The sequence below is a fragment of the Oncorhynchus kisutch genome, linkage group LG17, assembly GCF_002021735.2.
Source record: "Oncorhynchus kisutch isolate 150728-3 linkage group LG17, Okis_V2, whole genome shotgun sequence".
Taxonomy (NCBI): Eukaryota; Metazoa; Chordata; class Actinopteri; order Salmoniformes; family Salmonidae; genus Oncorhynchus; species Oncorhynchus kisutch.
In genome coordinates this window covers 13,821,969-13,847,021 of record NC_034190.2, presented here as the reverse complement: position 1 = coordinate 13,847,021, position 25,053 = coordinate 13,821,969, and the positions used below count along the sequence as shown (strand labels likewise).

Here is a 25,053-nt window from a genome sequence, read left to right as displayed (position 1 = left end):
CATTGTATCTCCATTTTTGCTTTTTGTGACTCCTCTCTTTGGCTGGAAAAATGGCTGGGGTTTTCTGTGAGTTGGAGGACACCTAACATAATCGTTTGTGGTGCTTTCGCTGTAAAGCCTACTTGAAATCGGACACTGTGGTGGGATTAATAACAAGATTACCTTTAAAACGGTATGAGATACATGTATGTTTGAGGAATGTTAATTATGAGATTTCTGTTGTTTTGAAATTGGCGCCCTGCACTTTCACTGGCTGATGTCATATCATCCCGTTAACGGGATTGCAGCCCTAAGAAGTTTTAAACAAGTAAAAATGTATTTTAAGATTTGAGATTCTTCAAATTAGCCACCCTTTGCCTTGATGACAGCTTTGCACAAGCTTGGCATTCTCTCAACCAGCTTCATAAGGTACAGTAGTCACCTGGAATGCATTTCAATTAAAAGGTGTGCCTTGTTAAAAGATATGTTGTGGAATTTCTTTCCTTCATAATGCGTTTGAGCCAACCAGTTGTGTTGTGACAAGGTAGGAGTGGTGTACAGAAGATAGCCCTATTAGGCAAAAATGCCATATTATGGCAAGAACAGCTCAAAAAAGCAAAGAGAAATGACAGTCCATTATTACTTTAAGACATGAAGGTCAGTCAATGCGTAAAGGTTCAAGAACTGAACGTTTCTTCAAGTGCAGTCGCAAAAACCATCAAACGCTATTATGAAACTGGATCTCATGAGGACTGCCATAGGAAAGGAAGACCCAGAGTTACTTCTGCTGCAGAGGATAAGTTCATTAGAGCTACCAGACTCAGAAATTGCAGCCCATATAAATGCTTCACAGAGTCCATGTAACACATCAACTGTTCAGAGGAGACTGCGTGAATTTTAAAAATATTTTTTTAAATTTGACCTTTATTTAACTAGGCAAGTAAGTTAAGAACAAATTCTTATTTTCAATGACGGCCTAGGAACAGTGGGTTAACTGCCTGTTCAGGGGCAGAATGACAGATTTGTACCTTGTCAGCTTGGGGATTTTTACTTGCAAACTTTTGGTTACTAGTCCAACGCTCTTAACCACTAGGCTACCCTGCCTTCATGGTCAAATTGCTACAAAGAAACCACTACTAAAGGGCATCACTAAGAAGAAGATACTTGCATTGGAAAAGAAACACAAGAAATTACCATTAGACCAGTGGAAATCTGTTTGGTTCTAACGGCCGTGCCTTTGGGAGAAGCAGAGTAGGTGAACGGATAATCTCCACCTGTGTGGTTCCCACCGTGAAGCACGGAGGAGGAGGTGTGATGGTGTGTGGGTGCTTTGCTGGTGAAGCTGTCTGCGATTCATTTAGAATTCAAGGCACACTTAGCCAGCATTGGCTACCAAGCATTCTGCAGCGATATGCCATCCCATCTGGTTTGCGCTTAGTGGGACTATCATTTGTTTTTTTAACAGGATAATGACCCAACACACCTCCAGGCGGTGTAAGGGCTATTTTACCAAGAAGGAGAGTGATGGAGTGCTGCATCAGATGACCTGGCCTCCACAATCACCCGACCTCAACCCAATTGAGATGGTTTGGGATGAGTTGGACCGCAGAGTGAAGGAAAAGCCGGCAACAAGTGCTTAGCATATGTGGGAACTCCTTCAACACTGTTGGAAAAGCATTCCATGGGAAGCTGGCTGAGAGAATGCCAAGAGTGTGCAAAGCTGTCAAAGGGTGGCTACTTTGAAGAATCTGATTTGTTTTATATGATTTGTTAACTCCATGATTCCATATGTTTTATTTCATAGTTTTGATGTCTTCACTGTTTTACTATTTTCTACATTGTAGAAAAACAAAGAAAAGCCCTGAGTAGGTGGAACAAAACATTTGACTGGTACTGTATATACAGTGGGGAGAACAAGTATTTGATACACTGCCGATTTTGCAGGTTTTCCTACATACACAGCATGTAGAGGTCTGTAATTTTTGTCATAGGTACACTTCAACTGTGAGAGACGGAATCTAAAACAAAAATCCAGAAAATCACATTGTATGATTTTTAAGTAATTAATTTACATTTTATTGCATGACATAAGTATTTGATCACCTACCAACCAGTAAGAATTCCGTCTCTCACAGACCTGTTAGTTTTTCTTTAAGAAGCCCTCCTGTTCTCCAATCATTACCTGTATTAAATGCACCTGTTTGAACTCATTACCTGTATAAAAGACACCTGCCACACACTCAATCAAACAGACTCCAACCGCTCCACAATGGCCAAGACCAGAGAGCTGTGTAAGGACATCAGGGATAAAATTGTAGACCTGCACAAGGCTGGGATGGGCTACAGGACAATAGGCAAGCAGCTTGGTGAGAAGGCAACAACTGTTGGCGCAATTAGTAGAAAATGGAAGAAGTTCAAGATGACGGTCAATCACCCTCGGTCTGGGGCTCCATGCAAGATCTCACCTCGTGGGTCATTAATGATCATGAGGAAGGTGAGGGATCAGCCCAGAACTACATGGCAGGACCTGGTCGATGACCTGAAGAGAGCTGGGACCACAGTCTCAAAGAAAACCAACCACGCAAGGACCCACTGCTCAAGCCAGCGCATGTCCAGGCCTGTCTGAAGTTTGCCAATGACCATCTGGATGATCCATAGGAGGAATGGGAGAAGGTCATGTGGTCTGATGAGACAAAAATAGAGCTTTTTGGTCTAAACTCCACTCGCTGTGTTTGGAGGAAGAAGAAGGATGAGAACAACCCCAAGAACACCATCCGAGACGTGAAGCATGGAGGTGGAAACATCATTCTTTGGGGATGATTTTCTGAAAAGTGGACAGGACGACTGCACCGTATTGAGGGGAGGATGGACAGGGCCATGTATCGCGAGATCTTGACCAACAACCTCCTTCCCTCAGTAAGAGCATTGAAGATGGGTTGTGACTGGGTCTTCCAACATGACAACGACCAGAAACACACAGCCAGGGCAACTAAGTAGTGGCTCCGTAAGAAGCATCTCAAGGTCCTGGAGTGGCCTAGCCAGTCTCCAGACCTGAACCCAATAGAAAATCTTTGGAGGGAGCTGAACGTCCGTATTGCCCAGCGACAGCCCCGAAACCTGAAGGATCTGGAGAAGGTCTGTATGGAGGAGTGGGCCAAAATCCCTGCTGCAGTGTGTGCAAACCTGGTCAAGAACTACAGGAAATGTATGATCTCTGTAATTGTACACAAAGGTTTCTGTACCAAATATTAAGTTCTGCTTTTCTGATGTATCAAATACTTATGTCATGCAATAAAATGCTAATTAATTACTTAAAAATCATACAATGTGATTTTCTGGATTTTTGTTTTATATTCTGTCTCTCACAGTTGAAGTGTACCTATGATAAAAAATTACAGACCTCTACATGCTTTGTAAGTAGGAAAACCTGCAAAATCGGCAGTGTATCAAATACTTGTTCAACCCACTGTACATACACACCGGATAGGGAAACCTTGTCAGGGTGGAAGGAGGCAAGGCAAACAGGCAGATGCGATAAAAATAGCTTGTCTGACATCACAAAAGGGCAGGAACAGGGAGAGGTTCAGAGAGAGGGGTTGTAAAGGGGTGGATAAAAAGAGAAAGGGTGAGAGAAAGAGGGAGAGATATATGAAGGTAGAGAGAAGTAGAGGAAGTAGAGGTAGAGAGAGGTAGAGACAGGTAGAGTGGCAGAGAGAAGTAGAGTAGGTAGAGAGTGGTAGAGAGAAGTAGGAGGTAGAGAGGGGTAGAAGGTAGAGAGGTAGAAAGTGGTAGAGAGAAGTAGGAGGTAGAGGTAGAGAGGGTTAGAGAGTGGTAGAGTTGGAGAGGGTTAGAGAGTGGTAGAGAGAAGTAGAGCAGGTAGAGGTAGAGGGGTAGAGAGTGGTATAGAGAAGTAGAGGTAGAGGTAGAAAGGGGTAGAGAGTGGTAGAGAGAAGTAGAGGTAGAGAAGGGTAGAGAGAAATAGAGGAGGTAGAGGTAGAGAGTGGTAGAGAGAAGTAGAGGTAGAGAAGGGTAGAGAGTGGTAGAGAGAAATAGAGGAAGTAGAGAGAGGTAGAGAAAAGTAGAGGAGGTAGAAGTAGAGAGAGGTAGAGTGGTAGAATAATTTATGTGAGGAAAAGAATGATGGAGAGGAGGGAGAAAACCTGCCTGGAATGAGAATGTCTGGTGATCTGTGCTGGAGGAGAGGAGACTGACTGAAGGTTAGGTGACTTTTGTTCAATAATGAGCAGATTCTGTCAGTGTCAGGCAGAGCACACACACACACACACACACACACACACACACACACACACACACACACACACACACACACACACACACACACACTCTGACTGAAATGACTGCTGGAGGCGAGGAGATTGACTGAAGGTTTATGGGGAGGTGATGGGCTGTGCTCTATCTCACTGCTCTAGCTAGCTGCCTCTCAAAGCTAGAAACATACATTCACCATCACTACACCTACCTCCAGTCCACCACATCCATCTCTGAGATGGAGCCCAGCTCCATATGAAAAATAAAAGAGTGATCCCTTCAAAGTTAGGCAATCCGGCTATTTCAGCCACACCCATGGCTGACAGGTGTATAAAATTGAGCACAACGCCATGCAATCTCCATAGACAAACATTGGCAGTAGAATGGCCTTACTGAAGAGATCAATGAATTTCAACGTGGCACCGTCATAGGATGCCATCTTTCCAACAAGTCAGTCAAACGTCTGCCCTGCTAGAGCTTCCCCGGTCAACTGTACGTGCTGTAATTGTCAAGTGGAAACATCTTGGAACAACGGCTCAGCCGCGATGTGGTAGGCCACAAAAGCTCACGGAACAGGACCGCAGAGTGCTAAAATTCCATCTGTCTTCAGTTGCAACCCTCACTACCGAGTTTCAAACAGCCTCTGGAAGCAACGTCAGCACAATAACTGTTTGTCAGGAGCTTCATGAAATGGGTTTCCATGGAGGAGCAGCTGTACACAAGCCTAAGATCACCATGCGCAATGCCAAGCAACGGCTGGACTGGTGTAAAGCTTGCTGCCATTAGACTCTGGAGCAGTGGAAATGTGTTCTCTGGAGTGATGAATCACGCTTCACCATCTAACAGTTCAACGGATGAATCTGGGTTTGGCGGACGCCAGGGGAACGCTACCTGCATAGTGCCAAATGTAAAGTTTGGTGGAGGAGTACTGTTAATGGTCTGGGGCTGTTTTCATGGTTCGGGCTAGGACCTTAGTTCCAGTGAAGGGATATCTTAAAGCTAGCTATAGCTACAGTAACCATCTCAAATCAAATGGTATTTGGACCATGCACCGAATAGAGCAGGTGGAGACTTTACCGTGAAATGCTTACTAACAAACCCTTTCCCAACAATTAAAATGTAAGAACAATTTGAAATAAAAAAGGAAATAGTTACAAAATAAAGTACCATCATCTAATTGTTTTATATATCTGTCAATGACAATATTACATTTGAAAGATTTATTACATTTGTAATGTTAGCAGAGCCTGGTATGATGAATAGTAGTAGTGCATTCCTCTATTTCTAGGAAACTAGGTGTGGTAGATAATGCTAAATATTATTCACAACAATGTGTACTATCGCCTCCACTTCCTATGTGGTGTCTGCGTTCAGAAAGACGGCTTCAGAGAGACATATTTAGGATCTGTGTTCAGAAAGACGGCTTCAGAGACATATTTAGGATCTGTGTTCAGAAAGACGGCTTCAGAGACATATTTAGGATCTGTGTTCAGAAAGACGGCTTCAAAAACATATTTAGGATCTGTGTTCAGAAAGACGGCTTCAGAGAGACATATTTAGGATCTGTGTTCAGAAAGACGGCTTCAGAGACATATTTAGGATCTGTGTTCAGAAAGACGGCTTCAGGGAAACATATTTAGGATCTGTGTTCAGAAAGACTGCTTCAGGGAGACATATTTAGGATCTGTGTTCAGAAAGACGGCTTCAGAGAGACATTTAGGATCTGTGTTCAGAAAGAGCTTCAGGGAGACATATTTAGGATCTGTGTTCAGAAAGACGGCTTCAGAGAGACATTTAGGATCTGTGTTCAGAAAGACGGCTTCAGAGAGACATTTAGGATCTGTGTTCAGAAAGACGGCTTCAGGCTACCCAGCACAGCACTGCCCCATCTGTACTATGAGCATTGCTCTCCTCCTCTCTGCTTTCCTTCTCTCTGTTCTGCTCTCCTCTCCTCTCTGCTCCGCTCTCCTCCTCTCTCTGTTCTTCTCCTCTCTCTGCTCTCCTCCTCTCTCTGCTCTCCTCCTCTCTCTGCTCTCCTCCTCTCTCTGCTCCACTCTCCTGCTCTCCTCCTCGCTCTGCTCCTCTCTCTGCTCCACTCTCCTGCTCTCCTCCTCTGCTCTGCTCCTCTCCTCTCTGCTCGGCTATCCGCTCTGCTCTCCTCCGCTCTCTGCTCTTCTGCTCTCTGCTCGGCTATCCACTCTGCTCTCCTCCGTTCTCTGCTCTTCTGCTCCTCTCTGCTCTGCTCGGCTGTCCGCTCTGCTCTCCTCCTCTCCACTCTGCTCTCCTCCTCTCCGCTCTGCTCTCCTCCTCTCCGCTCTGCTCTCCTCCTCTCCGCTCTGCTCTCCTCCTCTCCGCTCTGCTCTCCTCCTCTCCGCTCTGCTCTCCTCCTCTCCGCTCTGCTCTCCTCCTCTCCGCTCTGCTCTCCGCTCTGCTCTCCTCCTCTCCGCTCTGCTCCTCTCCTCTTCGCTCTGCTGCTCTTCCACTCTCCTCTCTTCCTCTCTGCAGCCAGGCAACAATACAAACCCTCACCTCTCCTCCATTCCTCTCTCCATCCCTCCATTCTAATCAGCAGTCAGCAGCCAGAGCCCACTCTCTACTCTCCCTCCCTCTCCTCTCCCTCTGTAGATGTGGGAAGAGCAAATCAGCCAGTTTCTTGTACTTACATGTAATTGTTAACGCCATGGCTGCAGCTGCTGCGCTCCAGAATGACTGACGGCAAAACCTTGGACGCACTGAGACGAAAGGAGCAGCTAACGAATGCAGCGAGGAAGAGAGAGGGTGAAGGAGATAGAGAGATCGGGGAGGGAGGGAGGGGAAGAAGCAGCAGATGGTCCCCTGGTAAAATGACAGAGTTGTGCTAACAGATTTTAAAGGCGCTAGCTGGGTAGCTAGCCACGGGCGTGAGGCAGGTCGTTGTGGCGATCGTGGTCACGGAGGGCAATGCTCATCCTCCTGCCTGCTTGCTTGATGATATCTACCTCCTCTCTCTACTGCCAGTCTGAGAGGACCACCAGGCAGCCCCGTTTATGTTGATCTCAGTGTTTAAGCCCGATTGGGCGCATTCCACGGTGGTATGAGCCAATAGGGTGGCAGCTGAGGAATCACATGGGCTGTGGTGGTGTGTGTGTGTGTGTGTGGGGATGACAGGTTTAGAGACGGGGAGGGGAGGAGGAGACTGAGTGAGAGCCTGTACATCAGAACCCCTCTGCCTGGATGCACAGAGCTGGAGGTTTTCTAGTCGGGAGGCGTAGCAAGCCCCTCATCACACACAGCCGTTTGGATAAAGAGACAGAGGGCTGTCGTACATGACCGTTCTTCGAAATAGACACACACAAGCATGCAGGCACACGCACACGCAATCCCACACGCACCCACAGGCATAGAAGAGGCTCCCTTTTTCTAAAGTGGAGCCAGTGTAGTGCAGCAGCAGTAATTGGACTGGGGTTGCTATGGAAACAGAGGAAACAGTTTGTCAGATGGAGCGGACAGAGAGCAGAACAGAGTAGAAGAGAGCAGGACAGAGTAGAGTAGAGCAGAACATAGTAGAGTAGACCAGAACATAGCAGAGTAGAGTAGAACATAGTAGAGTAGAGTAGAACATAGCAGAGTAGAGTAGAACATAGCAGAGTAGAGTAGAACAGAGCAGTACAGAAGAGAGTAGAGTAGAACCGAACAGACTAGAACAGAGTAAAAGTTGTATTCTACTATACTCTTTTCTACTCTGTTCTGTTTTACTCTGTTCTAGTAGAAAAGAGTAGAACAGAACAGATTTGAACAGAGTAGAAACGGAGTAGAGTAGAACAGAACAGCACACAACAGAGTAGCACACAGCAGAGTAGAGTAGAACAGCACACAACAGAGTACAGTAGAGTAGAACAGAGTAGAGTAGAACTGAGTAGAGTAGAACAGAGTAGAGTAGAACAGAGTAGAGTAGAACAGAGTAGAACAGAGCAGGGTAGAACAGAGCAGGGTAGAGTAGAACAGAACAGCACACAACAGAGTAGAGCAGAGTAGAACAGAACAGCACACAACAGAGTACAGTAGAGTAGAACTGGGTAGAGTAGAACAGAACAGAGTAGAGTAGAGTACAACAGAATAGAGTAGAAACGGAGTAGAACAGAACAGCACACAACAGAGTAGAGTAGAACAGAACAGCACACAACAGAGTAGCACCCAAAAGAGTAGAGTAGAACAGAGTAGAGTAGAACAGAACAGCACACAACAGAGTAGCACCCAAAAGAGTAGAGTAGAACAGAACAGAGAAGAACAGAAGAGAGTAGAGTAGAACCGAACAGACTAGAACAGAGTAAAAGTTGTATTCTACTATACTCTTTTCTACTCTGTTCTGTTTTACTCTGTTCTAGTAGAAAAGAGTAGAACAGAACAGATTTGAACAGAGTAGAAACGGAGTAGAGTAGAACAGAACAGCACACAACAGAGTAGCACACAGCAGAGTAGAGTAGAACAGCACACAACAGAGTACAGTAGAGTAGAACAGAGTAGAGTAGAACTGAGTAGAGTAGAACAGAGTAGAGTAGAACAGAGTAGAGTAGAACAGAGTAGAACAGAGCAGGGTAGAACAGAGCAGGGTAGAGTAGAACAGAACAGCACACAACAGAGTAGAGCAGAGTAGAACAGAACAGCACACAACAGAGTACAGTAGAGTAGAACTGGGTAGAGTAGAACAGAACAGAGTAGAGTAGAGTACAACAGAATAGAGTAGAAACGGAGTAGAACAGAACAGCACACAACAGAGTAGAGTAGAACAGAACAGCACACAACAGAGTAGCACCCAAAAGAGTAGAGTAGAACAGAGTAGAGTAGAACAGAACAGCACACAACAGAGTAGCACCCAAAAGAGTAGAGTAGAACAGAACAGAGAAGAACAGAACAGAGTAGAGTAGAGTAAATAAACGTGAAGGTGGGACTACAGTAGCCACACCACAAAAGAGAAGAAAATGGAGGATGCACAGACAAATAGCCCGTTCCAAATAGCACCCTATTCTCTTGGTAGTGCACTCCTTTTGACCAGGGCTCTGGTCTACAGTAGTGCACCATTTAGGGAATAGGGTGCCATTTGGGACACATTCAAAACGAACACACACAGTAGGAGAAAAGGATCATGTAAAGAACAGGAAGGGAATGCAGGACAAGATGTGGTTGTATTACCTTTTACACCTTAAAGCAAAATCTGGTCTTCATGGAAAAGAAAATTCTGATAAAAAAAACAATAAGAATCATGAAAACGTGAAAACCCCTGTCTTTGAAAGAAAACATACCAGACACAACTAATGAATCACTGTTATGATCATTATTTGGTGAGAGTGCTGCTTTTGGAACCAAGCACTATAAGAAACATTCTATGACCCACAGACAAACCATGGATGTCACCCATGGTCAGCTGACTACACAAAACAGACAGATGGACATGTCCAGAATGACCATCGGTGACACATGTTCAGAGCCATCTCTATACACAACTCTGCTGTTTCTCTGGCATAAGAATGAATATGGCCATATGTGCTGATGGGTACATTGTGACTGTTCTACAGTCTGGCACAGCAGCAGGCTCTAGAGGTGAAAGAAACGCACACCTATTTAGGAGAGGTGCTGGCTAGCGGAGTAGAACACCTATTTAGGTGAGGTGCTGGCTAGCGGAGTAGAACACCTATTTAGGTGAGGTGCTGGCTAGCGGAGTAGAACACCTATTTAGGTGAGGTGCTGGCTAGCGGAGTAGAACACCTGTTTAGGCGAGGTGCTGGCTAGCGGAGTAGAACACCTGTTTAGGCGAGGTGCTGGCTAGCGGAGTAGAACACCTGTTTAGGCGAGTAGAACACCTGTTTAGGAGAGGTGCTGGCTAGCGGAGTAGAACACCTGTTTAGGAGAGGTGCTGGCTAGCGGAGTAGAACACCTGTTTAGGAGAGGTGCTGGCTAGCGGAGTAGAACACCTGTTTAGGAGAGGTGCTGGCTAGCGGAGTAGAACACCTGTTTAGGAGAGGTGCTGGCTAGCGGAGTAGAACACCTGTTTAGGTGAGGTGCTGGCTAGCGGAGTAGAACACCTGTTTAGGAGAGGTGCTGGCTAGCGGAGTAGAACACCTGTTTAGGAGAGGTGCTGGCTAGCGGAGTAGAACACCTGTTTAGGAGAGGTGCTGGCTAGCGGAGTAGAACACCTGTTTAGGAGAGGTGCTGGCTAGCGGAGTAGAACACCTGTTTAGGTTAGGTGCTGGCTAGCAGAGTAGAACACCTGTTTAGGCGAGGTGCTGGCTAGCGGAGTAGAACACCTGTTTAGGCGAGGTGCTGGCTAGCGGAGTAGAACACCTGTTTAGGCGAGGTGCTGGCTAGCGGAGTAGAACACCTGTTTAGGCGAGGTGCTGGCTAGCGGAGTAGAACACCTGTTTAGGTGAGGTGCTGGCTAGCGGAGTAGAACACCTGTTTAGGTGAGGTGCTGGCTAGCGGAGTAGAACACCTGTTTAGGCGAGGTGCTGGCTAGCGGAGTAGAACACCTGTTTAGGCGAGGTGCTGGCTAGCGGAGTAGAACACCTGTTTAGGCGAGGTGCTGGCTAGCGGAGTAGAACACCTGTTTAGGCAAGGTGCTGGCTAGCGGAGTAGAACACCTGTTTAGGCAAGGTGCTGGCTAGCGGAGTAGAACACCTGTTTAGGCAAGGTGCTGGCTAGCGGAGTAGAACACCTGTTTAGGCAAGGTGCTGGCTAGCGGAGTAGAACACCTGTTTAGGCGAGGTGCTGGCTAGCGGAGTAGAACACCTGTTTAGGTGAGGTGCTGGCTAGCGGAGTAGAACACCTGTTTAGGCAAGGTGCTGGCTAGCGGAGTAGAACACTTAGAAAAATAAAGGAGAGCCGCACACTCTAGGAGCTCAGATGCAAAAATATTTATGTCCAACTGTCTTCATAAGGGTTTTATGACAAACACTGCAGGTTGACTCATTTAGATAGTGTCAAAAGACACACACAGGTGTCTGTAATCATGGCCGAGTGTGGCCTGATATCATTGGTTAATTCACATATATTAAAATAGCATACAAAAAACATAAATGGATAGTCTGATCATAGATACAATTTGAATACATAAGCCTAGAAACATTTACAATGAACAGCAAAATCACAATAATCACAAGAATGGCTTCAGATCAAAGTCTACATTGAGACCGAAGGGAGCAAGGGTCTTTAAGTTACAGATCCACGCAGCCTCTCGTTTTAACAATAAATTGTCGAGGTCACCCCCTCTCCTAGGGAGGGTGACATGTTCGATGACAATATAACAGAGACGAAATCGAGTGGTTTTCTTCCAAAAAGTGGGCCGCAACTGGGTAAGTCGAGTTTTTGCACCTAACGGTGCTACGATACTCGGAGATACGTACTTTTAATTCGCGCTTTGATTTACCCACATATTTTTTCCACAAGGACAAGTTATAAGATAAATAACTGCCTTAGTGGAGCATGTGATATAACCAGCAGCAGGCTCTAACTGAACCAGAGAGATAGTCTCCATCTCCTAAACAAACACCAGCAGCAGGCTCTAACTGAACCAGAGAGATAGTCTCCATCTCCTAAACAAACACCAGGGAAGTGAGGGATGGTGAGGAGGAGGAGGAGAGGAGGAAGAGAAGACTCATTCTCATCTTGTGAAGAGAAAGTGGTGTGTGTTATTGGATATTAGGATTCCTGGCATAGAGGGTGTGTGTGTGTGTGTTTCATTCTCAGGCGAGCTGTTCAATTCCGTCGGCAAAGGATGAAAAACCAACATAGCTTGGAATCACTGATCTACCATAGCATCTAAAACTCCGAATTCAGTTTTACACTGCGAGGGGGAATATTTAAAACTATATATACAGTGAGGGAAAAACGTATTTGATCCCCTGCTGATTAAGTACGTTTGCCCACTGACAAAGAAATGATCAGTCTATAATTTTAATGGTAGGTTTATTTGAACAGTGAGAGACAGAATAACAACAACAAAATCCAGAAAAACACAAGTCAAAAATGTTATAAATTGATTTGCATTTTAATGAGGGAAATAAGTATTTGACCCCTTCTCAATCAGAAAGATTTTTGGCGCCCAGATGTCTTTTACACAGGTAACGAGCTGAGATTAGGAGTACACTCTTAAAGGGAGTGCTCCTAATCTCAGTTTGTTACCTGTATAAAAGACACCTGTCCACAGAAGCAATCAATCAATCAGATTCCAAACTCTCCACCATGGCCAAAGAGCTCTCCAAGGAAGTCAGGGACAAGATTGTAGACCTACACAAGGCAGGAATGGGCTACAAGACCATCGCGAAGCAGCTTGGTGAGAAGGTGACAACAGTTGGTGCGATTATTCGCAAATGGAAGAAACACAAAATAACTGTCAATCTCCCTCGGCCTGGGGCTCCATGCAAGATCTCACCTCGTGGAGTTGCAATGATCATGAGAACGGTGAGGAATCAGCCCAGAACTACACGGGAGGATCTTGTCAATGATCTCAAGGCAACTAAGACCATAATCACCAAGAAAACAATTGGTAACACACTACGCCGTGAAGGACTGAAATCCTGCAGCGCCTGCGAGGTCCCTCTGCTCAAGAAAGCACATATACATGCCCGTCTGAAGTTTGCCAATGAACATCTGAATGATTCAGAGGACAACTGGGTGAAAGTGTTGTGGTCAGATGAGACCAAAATGGAGCTCTTTGGCATCAACTCAACTCGCTGTGTTTGGAGGAGGAGGAATGCTGCCTATGACCCCAAGAACACCATCCCCACCGTCAAACATGGAGGTGGAAACATTATGCTTTTGGGGTGTTTTTCTGCTAAGGGGACAGGACAACTTCACCGCATCAGAGGGACGATGGACAGGGCCATGTACCGTCAAATCTTGGGTGAGAAGCCAGGGCATTGAAAAGGGTCGTGGATGGGTATTCCAGCATGACAATGACACAAAACACACGGCCAGGGCAACAAAGGAGTGGCTCAAGAAGAAGCACATTAAAGTCCTGGAGTGGCCTAGCCAGTCTCCAGACCTTAATCCCATAGAAAATCTGTGGAGGGAGCTGAAGGTTTGAGTTGCCAAACGTCAGCCTCGAAACCTTAACCTCTCTGGGATATGTGGGATGGTAGCGTCCCACTTGGCCAAAAGCCAGAGAAAATGCAGAGCTCCAAATTCAAATAAATTCCTATAAAAATCTAACTTTCATTAAATCACACGTGAGATACCAAATTAAAGCTACACGTGTTGTGAATCCAGCCAACATGTCAGATTTCAAAAAGGCTTTTCAGCGAAAGCAAACAATGCCATTATCTGAGGATAGCACCTCAGTAAACAAAAGAGAGAAAACATATTTCAACCCTGCAGGCGCACGACACAAAACGCAGAAATAAAAATATAAATCATGCCTTACCTTTGACGAGCTTCTTCTTTTGGCACCCCAATATGTACCATAAACATCATAAATGGTCCTTTTGTTCGATTAATTCCGTCCATATATATCCAAAATGTCCATTTATTTGGCGCATTAGATCCAGAAAAACACCGGTTCCAACTTGTGCAACGTGACTACAAAATATTTCAAAAGTTACCTGTAAACTTTGCCAAAACATTTCAAACTACTTTTGTAATACAACTTTAGTTATTTTTTTAAGTAAATAATGAATCAAATTGAAGACGGGATGATCTGTGTTCAATACAGGAAGAAAACAAACTGACGCTAGCTTTCTGGTCACGCGCCTCTTACAAACAGTACACATGAAGTGACCCTCGTTTTGAAAAGGGCTACTTCTTCATTACACAAAGGAAAAACCTCAACCAATTTCTAAAGACTGGCGGCATCCAGTGCAAGCGGTAGGAACTGCAAGCAAGTCCCTTAGAAATCTGGATTCCCAATGAAAAAAGAGTAACCTAAAAAAAAACTTTATGGTTTGTCCTCGGGGGTTCGCCTGCTACATCAGTTCTGTTATACTCACAGACATGATTCAAACAGTTTTACAAACTTCAGAGTGTTTTCTATCCAAATCCAAATTGTTTCTGATGTCCTTTGACAGCTCTTTGGTCTTGGCCATAGTGTAGTTTGGAATGTGACTGTTCGAGGTTGTGGACAGGTGTCTTTTATACTGATAACAAGTTCAAACAGGTGCCATTAATACAGGTAATGAGTGGAGGACAGAGGAGCCTCTTAAAGAAGAAGTTACAGGTCAGAAATCTTGCTTGTTTGTAGGTGACCAAATACTTATTTTCCACCATAATTTACAAATAAATTAATAAAAAATCCTACAATGTGATTTTCTGGATTTTTTGCTTCTAATTTTGTCTGTCATAGTTGAAGTGTACCTATGATAAAAATTACAGGCCTCTCTCATCTTTTTAAGTGGGAGAACTTGCACAATTGGTAGCTGCCTAAATACTTTTTGGCCCCACTGTATATATATTTAACTAGGCAAGTCAGGGGGATAGACCTATTGACTCGTAGATTATTCACTAAATGAAGCATTAGGGGTCATACAAGGCACTGTGAATATACAGCCCACCTGTGAATATACAGCCCACCCGTGAATATACAGCCCACCCGTGAATATACAGCCCACCTGTGAATATACAGCCCACCCGTGAATATACAGCCCACCCGTGAATATACAGCCCACCTGTGAATATACAGCCCACCTGTGAATATACAGCCCACCTGTGAATATACAGCCCACCTGTGGCCATCTATCTCTATAGAGCTGCTGTCTTTGCTGTCTGACAAAATCACTATTTTAGTAGTTCTTCTTAATAAATAAGGTATACCTTTGTGGCTGCTGAATACCAGCTATCAATCACTTAGATCATGTATTTTCAGGTAGAGATACCTTGAAGCAACTGCTCTCCCTCTAGACTGCACATTCTTCTGTCTCTTTTACATAGGAGGCATAAAAGAAAGAAAGCCCGGACAAGAAGGCGAGCAATGGATTATGGTCATTGTAATAAAATAAAAATTAAAACCACTTGTGCCCTCTCAGTTTTAGTTTTATGTCCCTATATAAAAATAGCAAAAAAGTTCAAATGATTGAGTGACAGGTTGGCGCAAAATCTGTATCTTCGCCGCGCTGTGTCAACACCACGGGCAGAGCGCCAACCTGTAGGGGGGCTATGGAAAAGCCACTGCGGTAGTTAGGTATATAAAAAGTGGGGAAAACACTTCTCATCTCTGTGGTAGGCTAAGTGAATGACGGGATTCACATCCACCTGTAATTTTAGATTTATAAGGTTGGGGTCAAGATTACCAGTCGGGCCCAAGTGAGGACACCTTGTTGGAGGCTGAATGGTCTCATTCCTGCTCCTCTGCTGTTCCTATGGGGGGCTCTGAAGGAGTTTCTGCCCTATGATGGGGTGTGTGACGTTTTCATCCCGACATCGATTGACACTGAATTGATTATGACCGAGCTCTCTTCAGAGCCTGGAGAGGAGAGGGTGTGCTTTGACCCTTTCCCTGGGCTTGGAGAGAAAATGACTCCACCGCAGCATGTTCCTGGGTGTGACACAGAGGTTTTTACTACTGGAGGGGTCTAGAGACAACCCCAGTGTCCACTGTGCATCGTTCAGGAGAGAATGCTCCCTTACCTGCTTCAACAAAGGCCCATGCAGGGAAGTTTGTGCCACCGCATCGCCAAAAGGTTAGTGGGCAGTTTAAGGCCAGTGAAAAGTGTTTACCTGCCTCGGGGCAACTGCTATGATGTTCCTTTATTTGCTCCACCAATCTACATTCACCAAATGGACATACCATGTTGGTCAATATGTACCCAATGCTAGTTTGCAATGTGCCATTCTGCCTTGCTGGCACGTGTACATTAGTTTGGGTAGTGTGTGTGTTTAAGGGGAGTGGTTAGAAATACGGAAGAGTAATGATTTCAGTTGAAGTAAAAATGGCCACTGTTATGTCCTGATGATGTTTGAAGTTCCTGCTGATATGTGAGGAACGTAGGAAGCATAATTATTAAATGTCGACACTAGAATAATTCCAATTCCTGATCACTATTTGTTTAATTGTGTCAATTGTTTGTAAATAATTATCAATGACCCGTGAAATATATATTGATCAGTGAAGTTACTGTTAAACCCAACATATTCCACCATTAATTTAGAATGTTTGGTTATGGAAATGTTGATAATTAATTAATTATAATATACTGTCATGACGTTGCCCTGTTGGGTGAGGTTTATGACCCCCCCCATAAATACCGAAACCTTCTCCCTCCACTCTACAGAATGGACTCTTGGAAAGCCCTTTGTTTCCACAGAGAAAGTATGGTAACGTCAAAAGGTTGGGGAATGGAACAATATTTCCCTTTCTCAACCAGTTGAAAGTGTCCATTGGTACTTAAAGAATATGATGTCGGATCAGTCATTGTTTTGGGACATTATTACTGATGATAGGATGACATAAATTGTATCTTAGAAAGTCTACACATTCTAGTTATCAGAATCACATGGAATTGTTGTGCAATTTAAATGTTTAAATATGAAACTATTTGTGAAAAGATGACATTTAATTTTATCCTTCTAAATAAGATAATTTTTTCATAGTAAAACGTAGGTCCAGTCAGTGGCCACACCCAAGTGAACAGACATTAGTTGAGAACTATGGAACACGCCCTCCTCTCCCCCAGTACAAAAGCCCGTTGACGGAAGCCAACCTTAGTTCCAGAAATGTTAGGACTGCTGTCCTAATGTTTAAAAGGGTACATTTTACACTGTGTGTGTCTCAACACACATAAAAACAGCCAGCGAGCTCACTCCTGCTAAGCATTCTTATATTACAGGGTGGTACGGAGGGGCTGAGAGCAGAGTATAGAAGGGGGAAAGGCACAGGGCTTTGCGAGATGGTGAGATTGGTCAGCATTACCGGGCCTAAGTTGGCAAACAAACACATACAGACTTTGCTGTTTCAGGATGGGTGCCTTTACTGCAATGTTACACAGTGTGTTGTCCCAAATGGCACCCTATTCCCTAAATAGTGCACTGCTTTTGACCAGAGCCCTATATAGGGAATAGGATGCCATTTGGGACACATCCAATGACTCACATCATGATGCCTCAAAACAAGGCAGGGTGTTGAAGCTACAGAGGAGATTGGTGGTTAGTCAATACTGTACACACAACAAATAGTACCTCTGTTCATACAGTAATCTGATGATCTTCTGAAACAGCAACAGCCTACCTTACACTATCCACTATTCATTTGAAGGAAAAATGGAATGTTCATATGATGCTGTGTACAGTACTAGAATACTGATTGGATTGGCTTAGGTTTCCAATATCACGTGAAGTTTACATTTTCTATGCAATCTGACAGTCTGGCAAAAAAAAACACAATCAGACTGAATCAGACTTCCTCAGAGACAGTGACTGAATCAGACTTCCTAAGAGACAGTGACTGAATCAGACTTCCTCAGAGACAGTGACTGAATCAGACTTCCTCAGAGACAGTGACTGAATCGGACTTCCTCAGAGACAGTGACTGAATCAGACTTCCTCAGAGACAGTGACTGAATCAGACTTCCTCAGAGACAGTGACTGAATCGGACTTCCTCAGAGACAGTGACTGAATCGGACTTCCTCAGAGACAGTGACTGAATCGGACTTCCTCAGAGACAGTGACTGAATCAGACTTCCTCAGAGACAGTGACTGAATCAGACTTCCTCAGAGACAGTGACTGAATCAGACTTCCTCAGAGACAGTGACTGAATCAGACTTCCTCAGAGACAGTGACTGAATCAGACTTCCTCAGAGACAGTGACTGAATCAGACTTCCTCAGAGACAATGACTGAATCAGACTTCCTCAGAGACAGTGACTGAATCAGACTTCCTCAGAGACAGTGACTGAATCAGACTTCCTCAGAGACAGTGACTGAATCGGACTTCCTCAGAGACAGTGACTGAATCAGACTTCCTCAGAGAGAGTGACTGAATCAGACTTCCTCAGAGACAGTGACTGAATCAGACTTCCTCAGAGACAGTGACTGAATCAGACTTCCTCAGAGACAGTGACTGAATCGGACTTCCTCAGAGACAGTGACTGAATCGGACTTCCTCAGAGACAGTGACTGAATCAGACTTCCTCAGAGACAGTGACTGAATCAGACATCCTCAGAGACAGTGACTGAATCAGACTTCCTCAGAGACAGTGACTGAATCGGACTTCCTCAGAGACAGTGACTGAATCGGACTTCCTCAGAGACAGTGACTGAATCAGACATCCTCAGAGACAGTGACTGAATCAGACTTCCTCAGAGACAGTGACTGAATCGGACTTCCTCAGAGACAGTGACTGAATCGGACTTCCTCAGAGACAGTGACTGAATCAGACTTCCTCAGAGACAGTGACTGAATCAGACTTCCTCAGAGACAGTGACTGAATCAGACTTCCTCAGATGTGTATATGTTGAAAAGAAAATGTTTTTATCTGAATAAAACAGCATTTTCTGCCTGTTACTGAAGCCAGGAGTTAAATAAGCAGTGAGACCAACCGACGGAGGAGTTAATGTGTATTTCATGTCAGACAACAATGAAGAATTTAATTTGAAAGCCTGGGGAGATGAGCTCAATTCCCATCCCTCTCAATCACTCCTAAAATAAGACACGCCTCGAGGAAAACCCATCTGGAGAGACATGGCTGTGTCCCTATGTAGTGCACTACTTTTGATGGGCTTTGGCCAAAAGTAGTGCACTATGTAGGGAATAGGGTATCACCTGGGATACAACCCACAACTATGCATCTTAAATCAACTTCTGTACATTGAGGCTGGCTTTATATAGGCAGTGGCTACTATAACTACTCACATACAGCCTTATTCTAAAATTGATTCAATTGTTATTTTTTCCCCTCATCAATCTACACACAATACCCATAATGACATCACAATACCCCATAATGACTTCACAATACCCCATAATGTCAAAGCAAAAACAAGTTTTTAGAAATGTTTTGGGGAGAAAAAAATGAAATATCAAATTTACATAAGTATTCAGACCCTTTACTCAGTACTTTGTTGAAGCACCTTTGGCAGCGAGTCTTCATGGGGATGACTCTACAAGTTTGGCACACCTGTATTTGGGGAGTTTTCCCCATTCTTCTCTGCCAGATCCTCTTAAGCTCTGTTGGGTTGGATGGGGAGTGTCGCTGCACAGCTATTTTCAGGTCTCTCCAGAGCTGTTCGATCAACAAGGACATTTAGAGACTTGTCCCGAAGCAACTCCTGCATTGTCTTGGCTGTGTGCTTAGGGTTGTTGTCCTGTTGGAAGATGAACCTTCGCCCCAGTCTAAAGTCCTGAGCGCTCTGGAGCAGGTTTTCATAAAGGATCTTCATTCACTTTTGCTTGGCTTTCAGGCCAAAGAGTTAAATCTTGGTTTCATCACACCAGAGAATCTTGTTTCTCATGGTCAGAGTCCTTTAGGTGCCTATTGGCAAACTCAAAGCGGGCTGTCATGCCTTTTACTGAGAAGTGGCTTCTGTCTGGCCACTCTACCATAAAGGCCTGATTGGTGGAGTGCTGCAGAGATGATTGTCCATCTGGAATGTTCTTCCATCTCCTTAGAGGAATTCTGGAGCTCTGTCAGAGTGGCCATCAGGTTCTTGGTCATCTCCCTGACCAAGGCCCTTCTCCCCCGATTGCTCAGTTTGGCTGGGCGGACAGCACTAGGAAGAGCCTTAGTGGTTCCAAACTTCTTCCATTTAAGAATGATGGAGGCCACTGTGTTCTTGGGGTCCTTAAATGCTGCAGAAATGTTTTGGTACCCTTCCCCAGATCTATGCCTTCACACAATCCTGTCTCGGAGCTCTACGGACAATTCCTTCAATCTCATGGGACCTTATATAGACAGGTTGTGCCTTTCCAAATCATGTCCAATCAATTTATTCGACCCTAGTTGGACTCCAATCAAGTTGTAGAAACGGAAACAGGATGCACCTGACCTCAATGTCGAATGTCATAGCAAAGGGTCTGAATACTGATGTAAATAAGGTAATTCTGTTTATAACTTTCAATAAATTTGCTATCATTTCTCAAAACTTGCTTTTACTTTGTCATTATGGGTTAGTGTGTAGATCGATGACATTTTTAAATTTAATCTATTTTAGAATAAGGCTGTAATGTAAAGTAATGCAATGTAAAGATAAAGATGCCGCCGAAGAACATGGCTGACATTTTACATTCTCCCAACTTATTTTTTAACTTATTGTGTACATAATGTTGCTGCTACCGTCTCTTATGACCGAAAAGAACTTCTGGACATCAGACCAGCGTTTACTCACCGCGGACTGGTAGAAAGGATATCCTGCTTTTCCTGGAACGGCCCAGATTCACGCCTGTTACGTGAAGAAAAGACGGCGGAAAAGGGGACGCAGATCGGGGATCCCTTCTGAGAAGCCAGAGGCGAGCGAGTAAACTCCCAATGCCTTCCATTCTCCTTGCTAACGTGCAACCGTTAGAAAATCAAATTGATGACCTACTATTAAGATAATCCTGCCAATGGGACATTAAACTGTAACATCTATGTTTCATCAAGACGTGGCTGAACGAAGAAACGGAAAATATAGAGCTGACAGGATTTTCCATGCACTGGCAGAACATAGAACGCTACCTCTGGTAATATGAGGGGTGGGGGTGTGTGTCTAATATTAAAGAAGTCTCGAGGTATTGCTTGCCTGAGGTAGAGTACCTTATGATAAGCTGTCGACCAAGAGAGTTCTGATCTGTACTATTCGTAGCCGTCTATTTACCACCACAAAGCGAAGCTGGCACTAAGACCGCTCTCAACCAACTCTATAAGGCCATAAGCAAAGAAGAAAATGCTCACCCAGAAGCAGCGCTCCTAGTGGCCTGGGACTTTAATGCAGGCAAACTTATATCAGTATTCCCAAATTTGACCAGTGTGTCACATGTTCATCCAGGGAAAAAATAAATCCTAGACCACCTTTACTCCACACACACAGATACATACAAAGCTCTCCCCCACCCTCCATTTGGCAAATATGCACCATCCAGAGCATCCTGACCGGTTGCATCACCGCCTTCTATGGCAACTGCTCGGCATCTGACCGTAAGGTGCTACAGAGGGTAGTGTGAACGGCCCAGAACATCACTGGGGCCAAGCTTCCTGCCATCCAGGACCTATATAATAGGCGGTGTCAAAGGAAAGCCCATAAAATTGTCAGAGACTCCAGTCACCCAAGTTATAGACTGTTGTCTCTGCTACCGCACGGCAAGCGGTACCGGAACGCCAAGTCTAGGACCAAAAGGATCCTCAAAACATTCTACCCCCAAGCTATTATTCTGCTGATCAATTCATAAAAATCGCTACAGGACAATTTACATTGTCCTCCCCCCTTGTACACTGCTGCTACTCACTGTTAGTTTGTAACCTATGCATAGTCACTTCGCCCCCACCTACATGTACAGATTACCTCCACTAGCCTGTACCCCTACATGTACAGATGACCTCCACTAGCCTGTACCCCTACATGTACAGATGACCTCCACTAGCCTGTACCCCTGCACACTGACTCGGTACCAGTGCCCCCTGTACATAGCCTTCTTATTGTTATTCTTGTGTTACTTTTTATTATTACTTTTTATTGTAGCCTTCTTGGTAAATATTTTCTTCTTCTTGAACTGCACTGTTGGTTAAGGGCTTGTAAGTAAAGCATTCCACGGTAAAGTCTACACTTGTTGTATTCGGCGCATGTGGCAAATAAAGTTTGATTTGATTTTGATTTGATTAATGTAACAAAATGTGGAAAAAGTCAAGGGGTCTGAATACTTTCAGAATGCACTGCATGTCCAGACCGGAAAACACCACTTCACATGGGACAATAGACTACAGTAGCATTCCTATACGAGCTGACAAATCGAATGAAAGAAAGAAAGCCCTACTGGATCTGCATGACTTTGTTCAAGCCCTAAACAAACACACCCGTTTCAGCTAATCAAGGTCCTGATGAGCAGCTGATTAGTAGAATGGTCTGGAGAATGATCCGACAGCAGGGTAGCTCTCCAAAAAGAGGGTTAGCTACCCCTGCAGAAGTATTACCCTTTGAAAATGAATACCATTTGTATTCAAATGGTACCATTTGCTTCTCCACCTGCATTGCTTGCTGTTTGGGGTTTTAGGCTGGGTTTCTGTACAGCACTTTGAGATATCAGCTGATGTACGAAGGGCTATATAAATAAATTTGATTTGATTTGATTTGATTTGATTTGCCATTTTAGTGGCCCCAGGCGGGAATCGAACCCATGATCCTGACATTGCAGGCGCCATAATTTAGTAACTGAGCCACAAAGTCCAAACTCACCTTGTTGAAGTCTTCGCTGGTGGCCCTCATCTCCTTCCAGGTCTTGTTGAGCAGCTGGATGCAGATGCAGAAGAACTCTTCGAAGGAGCGGTCGTGGGTGAAGAACATAGGGTGGAAATCATGACAGTTCTCACTGGCTGCGAAGACAGAGGTGGAGAAGAGGGCACAGTCAGAACATGTGTTTTAGAGAGAGGAGAGTACAGTCAGAACATGTGTTTTAGAGAGAGGAGAGTACAGTCAGAACATGTGTTTAAGAGAGAGGAGGGTACAGTCAGAACATGTGTTTAAGAGAGAGGAGAGTACAGTCAGAACATGTGTTTTAGAGAGAGGAGGGTACAGTCAGAACATGTGTTTAAGAGAGAGGAGAGGAGGGTACAGTCAGAACATGTGTTTTAGAGAGAGGAGAGTACAGTCAGAACATGTGTTTTAGAGAGAGGAGAGTACAGTCAGAACATGTGTTTAAGAGAGAGGAGGGTACAGTCAACATGTGTTTAAGAGAGAGGAGAGTACAGTCAGAACATGTGTTTTAGAGAGAGGAGGGTACAGTCAGAACATGTGTTTAAGAGAGAGGAGAGGAGAGTACAGTCAGAACATGTGTTTTAGAGAGAGGAGAGTACAGTCAGAACATGTGTTTAAGAGAGAGGAGGGTACAGTCAGAACATGTGTTTAAGAGAGAGGAGGGTACAGTCAGAACATGTGTTTTAGAGAGAGGAGAGGAGGGTACAGTCAGAACATGTGTTTTAGAGAGAGGAGAGGAGGGTACAGTCAGAACATGTGTTTTAGAGAGAGGAGGGCACAGTCAGAACATGTGTTTTAGAGAGAGGAGAGTACAATCAGAACATGTGTTTTAGAGAGAGGAGAGGAGGGTACAGTCAGAACATGTGTTTTAGAGAGAGGAGACGAGGGTACAGTCAGAACATGTGTTTTAGAGAGAGGAGACGAGGGAACAGTCAGAGACTGACACTGGATGTTTGGATTTTAGGTGGGAAACTTACAGGTCAATTTACAGGTCGGCTGGCAAATGCTCAAGTTCGGCATTACATTTTTAGGTTTTAAGGCGGCATCAGGGGATCTGAGGTTTAAAGACCTGAGACTGAACCCGCCTTTAATTAAATGAAGATCTCTTGCATGGTAATCTATACATACATAATCCCTGAGGTTATGAGAACAAAGACATATCAACCCCGGTTATCAAACCAAGGCTAACCAACCCCTTATATCTGTATACTTGTATTTTAGATTCACTTGTCTTTCATTTTTCATTCACTGATGTTGCATCCCTGAATTTCAGCGTCTAAGACTGCCATGTGAGTACCGGGAACATGAACTTCAACTGGACTACATCCCAAATGGCATCCTTTCCCCAAAAAAGTGCACTACTTTGGACCAGGGCCCAAAGGTACACTCTAATCTAAAGTGGTATAAGAGCCATCAGTACAGAGATTCCCCACGGGCACAGATATACAGTAGCTATACACATGTTGCTCCCTTATGATGAACTAAGACACTTCCATCCAGTTGATTACAGAATGAAAGCGATGGTGGGGGGCACACACACTTGGCTCACGTTCCAGCCATACTTCAATACCCACATGGATGGCTGACTCATTCCTACACAGTTTGGACATGTATAGGCTTAAGTAGTGGGTGTATGCGTGTGTGAGAGCGCGGTATCGGAGCGCCATGTCTAGGTCCAAAAGGCTCCTTAAGAGCTTCTACCCCCAAGCCATAAGACTGCTGAACAATTAATCAAATGGCCACCTCACTATTTACATTGACACCCCATTTGTTTTTACACTGCTGCTACTCTCTGTTTATTATCTATGCATAGTCACTTTACCCCTACCTACATGTACAAATGACCTTGACTAACCTGTACCCAAGCACATTGACTCGGTGCCGGTAGCCCCTTTATATAGCCTTGTTACTGTTATTTTGTGTTTCTTTTTGTATCATGAGCTGAAATAAAAGATTCCAGAAATTTTACAGATGCACAAAAAGCATATTTCTCTCAAATTCTGTGCACAAATGTGTTTACATCCCTGTTAGTGAGCATTTCTCCTTTGCCAAGATAATCCATCCACCTGACAGGTGTGGAATATCAAGAAGCTGATTAAACAGTATGATCATTACACAGGTGCACCTTGTGCTGTGACTTGAAAGGCCACTCTAAAATGTGCAGTTGTGTCACACAACACAATGCCACAGATGTCTCAAGTTTCGAGGGAGCGTGCAATTGGCATGCTGACTGCAGGAATGTCCACCAGAGCGGTTGCCAGAGAAATTAATGTACATTTTAAAGAATTTGGCAGACCACGTGTAACTATGCCAGCCCAGGACCTCTACATCTGGCTTCTTCACCTGCGGTATCATCTGAGACCAGTCACCCAAACAGCTGATGAAACTGAGGAGTATAAAAAGTCTTTAATAAAGCCATATTTTGGGGGGAGAAAAAATCATCTTGATTGGCTGGGCCTGGCTCC

General features: G+C 44.4%; 1 protein-coding gene across 1 annotated transcript in view; it reads right to left on the bottom strand.

The window, feature by feature from the left end:
* LOC109907194 (engulfment and cell motility protein 1-like) overlaps positions 1-25,053 on the bottom strand; it is a 119,046-nt gene that overhangs the window by 17,015 nt on the left and 76,978 nt on the right. Inside the window, exon 16 of the mRNA XM_031795143.1 lies at positions 22,571-22,707. Within this exon, the coding sequence (XP_031651003.1) occupies positions 22,571-22,707 (137 nt within the window). The remainder of the gene's footprint in view (positions 1-22,570; positions 22,708-25,053) is intronic.